The sequence below is a fragment of the Terrapene carolina genome, unplaced genomic scaffold (assembly GCF_002925995.2).
Source record: "Terrapene carolina triunguis isolate 2854851 unplaced genomic scaffold, T_m_triunguis-2.0 Scaffold558, whole genome shotgun sequence".
In the NCBI taxonomy this organism is placed as follows: Eukaryota; Metazoa; Chordata; order Testudines; family Emydidae; genus Terrapene; species Terrapene triunguis.
The window spans coordinates 2,117,946-2,125,865 of record NW_020664909.1 but is presented as its reverse complement, the minus strand read 5'-3'; the positions used below and the strand labels follow the sequence as shown (position 1 = coordinate 2,125,865).

The 7,920-nt window shown below is 40.2% G+C and overlaps 1 protein-coding gene across 1 annotated transcript in view; it reads right to left on the bottom strand.

Annotated features, from left to right (window-relative positions):
* Positions 1 to 3,004, bottom strand: part of NIT2 (nitrilase family member 2) — a 20,507-nt gene extending 17,503 nt beyond the window's left edge. The window contains exon 1 of the mRNA XM_026659027.1: positions 2,917 to 3,004. Coding sequence (XP_026514812.1) covers positions 2,917 to 3,004 — 88 coding nt within the window. The remainder of the gene's footprint in view (positions 1 to 2,916) is intronic.
* Positions 3,005 to 7,920: the final 4,916 nt, after the last annotated feature.

Here is a 7,920-nt window from a genome sequence, read left to right as displayed (position 1 = left end):
AAGATTGCCCCAGGAGTTACACAGCAATGTTAGTTTGTGTAGTGGGCAAGCAGAACTGTGCTTGTTTGAACTTCTACTAGATGATACCTGGGCAGAGTCCTCTGAATTATATGGACTTTATTTACTGTGCTTTTTTCTAGTCCAGCAGACACTCCGCAAAGCCAGTCCTTAATCACGTGTTATGCAGAGCTTCCTTTAGAACTTCTTCCACCATTAGCTTGAGTGTCAAAACAACCCAGGCGTCAGAAAAACGTTTGTCCAGCCTACCGACAATAAAAATGCCCACAAACATTGCAAGGAAACAGATCAGAACCAGGAGAAGAAAAATACCCCCTCCATAGAGGAAGAATGTCCCCAACCCCCTCCATAGTGGGAGATAAGTACAGGGTCAGGAAAGAGCAATGATAAACCTCACTTCACAAAGGTGAGAGACAGAGCAAAAACTGGTCCCGGAGGAGAGAGGACTGGGCTAAGAAGAGTCAGGCCTGGTCTACACCTAAAACTTAGGTCACCCTAGCTACATTGCCCAGAAATGCGAAAAATTCACACCCCTGAAAGACACAGTTAAGCTGATCTAAGCCCTGGTATAAATACTGGCTTGGTCTACACCTAAAACTTAGGTTGACCTAGCTAAAACACTCTGGCCCCTGCGCCACATAGGCCATGTCTACACAAGCGCTTATGTCAGCAAAACTTTTGTCGCTCAGGGGTGAAAAACACCCCCGTGAGTGACATAAGTTTTGCCAGCATAAGCGCTTGTGTGCACAGCGCCATGTCGGCAGGAGACACTCTCGTTGAGCTGGTGTTATGTCATGTCGATGGGAGAGCTCTCTCTCATCGGCATAACATGGCTACATAAGCGCTCTTACCACGGCACAGCTATATCGGTACTGCTGTAAGCTTGTAAGTGTAGACATGGCCTTACTTAGAATCATAGAATATCAGGGTTGGAAGGGACCTCAGGAGGTCATCTAGTCCAACCCCCTGCTCAAAACAAGACCAATCCCCAACTAAATCTTAGGTCGAACAAACCACTGCTGTAGATACCGCTAGGCTGACCAAAGAATTCTTCCATTGACCTAATTGCTGTCTCTTGGAGAAGGGGATGTTACAGCAATGGAAAAACCTCTTTTGTTGCTATAGTAAGTGTCTATGCTACAGTGACAGAGCTCAGGCAGTGCTGCCGCTGACGCACTTGTAGTATAGACATACCCACCCTTAGGTCAACGGAAGAATTCTTCCATTGACCTCACTACCACTTCTTGAGGGGGTGGATTTACTACAGCAAAAGAAAAACCCTGTCATTGCAGAAAGTGTCTATGCTATCATGGCATAGCTGCAGCTGTGCTGCTTGTAATGTAACATACCTTCAGTCAAAGACCTTCTTCCACCTTTAGTCACCCATTAGTAGCCAAGCTCATAAGTGCTAAAGGTCAAGCAAATGATAAAATCCTCACTATGCCACAGTTCACACTGGAGACTGTTTTAATATTTGGTTTACTGAGTAAATAAAACTTCACTGAAATTTTAAACAGACATGAAAGCATCCGATCTCAGAGTCTGTTTAACAATGGCAAGAATTTGTGGTGTTCTAAACTCCTCTCCCTTCCTTTGAACATTCAGAGAACAATTTTAGAAAATTTGCTCACTGAAATAAAAACAGACTTTATACCTGAACATAATCTCAATTATTCAGACAGAACAACAGAGAGAGCAAGAGCACGCGAGAGAGAGTGCGCACAGTGCAGAAATTGAATAGCCTGGCATGGTATTTAAATGCCAAACTGTGAAACATTGGACAAGTCACTTGAGTTAACCTCTCTGTGCCCTCAGTTTCTCAGTTTGTGAAATGGGGATAATAAAGCTTACCCACGTCACTAAGAGTTATGAGACTTCATAAATTAATGTTCTTAAGCATACTAAGATCTTTAGATGGAAAGCTAATAGAAGAACAGAGAATTATATTAATTTTCTAGGTCTGCTTTTAGTATATCCTGAAAATACACTGCAAGAAATCATTAAGGATGGATTCAGGTCTCCAGGCACGCAGATTGCTCAGCTGAACAGCAAAAGCCAACACTGCTTCATCTTTGAATCACTACAAAGCATCCTCGAGCTTTTTGAAAGATCAGAAGCTAAACAAATTTGAGATCAAGTCTTTGAAAACATGTCATGTTCAGAACTACCAATATATAGCCCAATAACCTTCTACCGCTCTGTTGCTAAGTGCAGAATGCACAAGCCTGCTTAATCCTGTGTGCCTTTAATATTTCACAAACCTTAGTTTAACAGTCTGTGAAATGGTTTGAAGGCTTAAAATGATCAACATCTAACACACCTGATCAGATTATCAGACGATCTAGTTCGGGATCCTGCCTTTGGCAGCATCCAACATCCCATACAACTGAAAGTAAAGTATAAGAACTTGGTATGAAAGGAAGAGAACACAATGAGACTCAGGTAGACTATAGACTCACAGACCCGCTTTCCCCTTCCCACCACGGAGCTGACTGTGGTCTACCAGGGGAGAGGAGAGGAAAAAGTACCAAAGACTGCAGGCTGAGAGACAGAGGGGGAGTAGGAAACCAGGAGCCCCATGGCGGGGGGGAGGGGAAGAAAGGAGGTTGGGGGCAGCAGGCAGAGGGGGGAGGTGCTGTGGGGAAGCAGGAAGCCAGGAGCCCCATGGGGGGAAGGAGATTGGGGGCAGCGGGCAGATTTACACGTATTCCCCCTCCCAGAGGCAGCCCAGCCCCCTGGGGCGTGGGGGGAAGGGAACCAGATATTACAGGCACACGCTGTAAGCCCCCCCCGTACACCTCCGGGGTGGGTGCTGCTCTGGGAGACCCCTCTCCCCGCGCACGCGCACTCAGGTGCGGCACAGTCTGCCCCCATGCCGCACGAGGCAGAGTCACTCACTGGCCATGGCTCCTCGCGCCGGCAGCATCTCGCCCCAGGCTAACGCGGCCTCAGCTGACAGACCCACGGGGGGGAGGGCAGGGCGCATGCGCAATGGAAGCGACCGCAAATGGGCCTGCTGGGAGTTGTAGTTCTGTTGAGGGCAGCCACGTGCTCTGCTCTGGGGGGAGGAGTTGCGGGCAAAGAAGAGGGGTGTGAGGCTGTCGCGTTCTGTGCGCCTCATGGGGCTGGGGAATTAGTGCAGGGCAGGGCAGGGCACGGCCCCTGTGAGCGCAGGCACATCCTTCCGCGAGGGCAAGGACAACAGCAATATGCTCTCCCCCAACACACTGACCTTCTTCACACCCTTAGCCTGCACCCAGCCTGGATCTCCTGCCCTCTCCCACCTTCAAATATGAAATCGACCACATGGGAAGTAGCCATAGAAGAGGCACTGTAGAGTAACAAGCAATTTGAAACGTTCCAGCCAGATTGTAGAGAACTGTCCCAGGCCATTTGGGACTTTAAGGCAGAGAGAGATTAGTTCAGATCCTCATAGCACTGCTATGATAGAGCCAAGCACAGGGAAACTGAGGAAACAGCACTGGCCACCACAACGGAGTCCACCTGACCATCTCTGATACTTAAGAGAATGGAAAGCTTAAAAGGCTATTTTCTTATATAATACAGTTTGGCTTTCAGTTTATTTTAATGTAATTAAACAAATGTGAACCCAAACTATTAAACTCCTTGATTTACTTGCTTTTTGTGTTTAAAATACACCAATCAGGCAGATGAGGATCTGAGAAAACAACTCAGGCCAAAGTCACTTCACACATGGTAGCTGTGAATTTGGGCTCTTAGCTCTCTGCTGTGATAGTCTGTGTGTATTGTGACTTTACGTTTGCAGCTCCAGGTACCCATCATGGAATGCTTAAGGCTTATTCACTGAAGATCAGGTCTTATATAGCCAGGTTCTAGTGAACAGGTTATCCATAAACATCACCATATCCCATTCTTCCTTTCCAGAGGAGGACTTCCCCTAAATATAGTTTTCGAATGATTTGGTTCTACAGACTGCCAACTAGATTACTTTTGGTTGACCTTAACACTCAGAGCTCTACACTTTGCATGACTCATACCCTTGCACCTTCATTTCCATATTTCCTATTCTTAATATTTTTTAGAAGTGTTTCTTCCATCTGGATAATTTCAGTCAAGGTTCCAGTTATAGCAAACAGTTAAAAGGGTGGTGTCTGCTACCTACCATTTCTTTAATGAACTATTAGGGATACATGGAGCACTGTTCTGAGCAATAAGCTTGGCCTACACCAACTAAGAAGTATGCAACACCCTTGTTTAGATATTTAGATGCACTACAGTTATTTTGCATGAATAATGATTTACTTAACTCTCATGCTTATCACTTTCTCTAAAAACTACAAACCTACTAAAGATGCATTTGAACAGGGGGCATGTATGGTGCAGTATGTTAAAGTACACACATGCCTTTAACTCCTGCTAACCTAGACATGGTGTAAATTGAAAAGATGTTTGATTTTCATCCTAATGACATTTATTCAGCCCACAAAAGCATCCCATAATTCAGCACAGTTGACAAGCCGGTATGAAAAAGAGATGGTGCCACAGCTCAGACTTGAAGAGCTTGAAGTAGAAATATTGGAGAGACAGCCTCAGCAAAGGGAAGTGGGAGGCTCGGTGGCATGAGAAACTCACCTGTTAGGAAGACTCCTAGAAAAACACTAAAAATAGTCAAATATATAGATCCAAAATATGTAAGTTTTGGAAGTTATAGTTTTGTAATATTGCAATGCCAGAAAAAACTGAAAATAGTCTTTTAAAAGTTGAACTCACAAGGCTTGAAGGCTGTTTTTTGGGTACTGTTTTCCCCAACAGCACAAGTTAGTGGTACATAGAAGGTATATTTTTAAAGGGCAAATTCTCTATGCAATTTAATAGAATCTCTATACTAAAACAGGTAAGTTACATGTGTGTCTCAGTACTTCGGAAAATAAAGTTTAAAATCATAGTTGGTAAAAATCAATACTGTTGAGGAGCAGGTTACAGTCCTGGAATGGTATTTGCTCATATCAGAAACTAAACTGAAAGAGCAGGAAATAACTTATTAAATCTAAAGAGGATAATGCAATTAAGAAGGTATTATCTCCACAGATAAGACATTAGAAATAAAAATTAGCAATAAAGGTCCCAATCCTGCAAATACTTATGCACATGCTTCAGTTTACATATATTAGTCCCATTGGTTTATTAATTAAGAAATGGTAAACATGTGCTTACAATGTCTATTCTACAACTAAAATCCCACAGCTTGCCCATGTCAGTTGACTCTGGCTCATGGGGCTTGGGATAAGAGGCTGTTTAACTGCAGTGTAGACATTTAGGATTGGGCTGGAGACCTTAGACCATTATCCAAAGAGAGTTAAATGAAATAGAGAAAGAATTCCTCAAAAATGGAGGTAGCAGCTTCCATTTTACATTCAGAAACACTGAGGGCAACACACAAACATCTTTTCTAGTAATTCAGGACTCTGCAAGCGTCTAGTGAATAATAAAAAGAAATACGAGAAAGATAGAGGGGGAAGATAAATAGGTAACATTCTGAATCTTTTAATATATCCTTCCTATTTATACTACACTCTACACTGTAATAGGATTAGTTGTTTAGCAAAAAACTGCTGTGTAGCTACTTCATATAAAAAAAATGCAGGTTAGTAATATGAATTGCAAAAAGTCTCCTCCTCCAATTGTGGATAATTATATTGTGAAATACAAAAAAAAAAAAAAATACTGAAAATGTTTTTCATAGATTGTCTTATATAATTCTGTAGGATAAGAGGCCTGCAAGTAACCTATGAATTATCTCAGAAATGGTTAGTTTATCATCCCTTTTGGTGGCATAAATTATGAATTCCATAATATTGGTGATGTTTAACCTACAGAGATAAAAGTAAGTTTTAATGCAGAGTTACTGTACCAGTTAGCTAAAAGGACGTATATTGCTGATAACGAAGCAGTATATATGACCTTCCTCCTATGTTTGAGATAAGCATGGCTAATTATTATTTGAAAATAGAATGTAATTTTCACTGTGAATAGCTGGATTCTTCAAGATATTAGAAATACTTCAGCTACTTGTGAAACAATTATACCCTGACTTCCCAAATCAGTAATGTAATGCAAAATTATTTTTCCCTCCTCCCACTAATAGTGAGCAAAAATTGTTATATATTAATATGCTGTCAATATTTTTCATAACAAATATGACAGAATTAGGAATGCTTTGTAATCAGCTTTTGAATTATTCTACCATTTGTTCATTTATAAACAGCAAAGTTCAAAATATAAGCTCTGATCCCTGCAATGTTGATCATGGTCAGCCAATAAAATTAACAGAATGAATTTTAATGATAGGTGAACCATATATCTGTACGTATATTATTGACAAAATGAAGCGTTGTCTATTTTCTACTGTTATATTTCATTTGACCTATGAAAGTGTTTCAAAATGAAAAGCAAACAAATACTTTAAAAAAAATTCATACCAGCTGCCTGTGAACTGTAGCCAACTACTTTTCTCACTTTAAGTATCCCCTCCCCCCATTAAAAAAAAAAAAGTTACTTTTAGAAAAACTATAGTTAGGCCAACAGAAATCAAACAGTGCAAAATTAAATGCCTTCTGTTAGAACAAGTTATGTTCAAATTGTACTGGTTTATTTACAATTGTAGTTATAAACAGTAACACAAACATCTTTACATTAACATTATGAAAAAAAATCTCATTGCTGTAGACGACACAGAGTCAGAGGCTCTTCAGAGGATAGGAAGGGGGGAATGTAATACAACAGCTGCAGGGCAGAACTATAAATACAGGAGCATTGGGCCAGGTGCAATTTCATGCAAATACTCTCAATAGTTCAAGTTCTATTGGTGTTTATTCAGATATTTAAAAAAAGGGAATTTGTTCCAGAATTAAGGTGCCTTAGCTTGATTTCTACTAAAATAACTTAAAATAGCTGATTTTTATAAAGGTCAGTTTCATTTATTTCCTTATGATACATCAATTTTACATTTTATTAACTGTAAATACTAAGTGGTTTCCACACAGTAGAGCTGATTCCCATAATCATCATTCCAAAGTTTTTGCTAATTTCAGCATCAGCATGCACAGAAACTATTCCATGGCCATAAGGGCATTCCAGGATTGGTTTGCTAACTTGAGAACCAAATTTAGATCAAATCTCAAAGCTGCAGATTAGTGAAAGCTATTTTAGATCAAATCTGAAAGCTGCTAGAATAACTGTCAGTTCTCTGGCATTAAAGAATTTAAAATCTTATTCAAAGGAAAAATCCATATGGCCTTGAAAGTAACAAATAGTTATCACAGATATTCAGTGCTTTGATCACTTTGCTTTATTTGCGTGCATTAGTCTTGTTGCAGAACACAGCTTCAAGTTAGTTCAAATCCATCTGTGCTGAACTGAAGGGCTTTGAAATGACAGACCAAAGGATATATTTTATTAGATATTTCACTTTTGATGGAGGAAGACAACTCACTTTCACCTGGTAATATGTCCTGTGAAGCATGAATTCCAATTTCATTTGCTCAAAAGCACTCACGCATTTGTACTACAATAGTAACACTGCCTCAACCCAGGAAACATTTAATTTGCATAATTACAAAATCATAACCCTGTGGTAAATTTTTCTAATTGTATACAGTTCAGTCTAGTATTTAAAAACAGTCATTTAACCATTCAAATTATTTTACCTGATAGTGTATACTAGGTTTAAAAAAAAAAAAAAAACAAATTTTTTCCCCCTCCACAGTATGGTTTGCATTTTTCAATCACCTGGAGTTGAAGATTGATTGAATTGGGTTCCAATCATTTTGAGAGGAGTAAGTTGTATTACTGAGCTTTTGTCTCTTCTGTTTACAAACCTAAGGACTGATAACAATACTTGATACTACCAGTAGGCAAAAT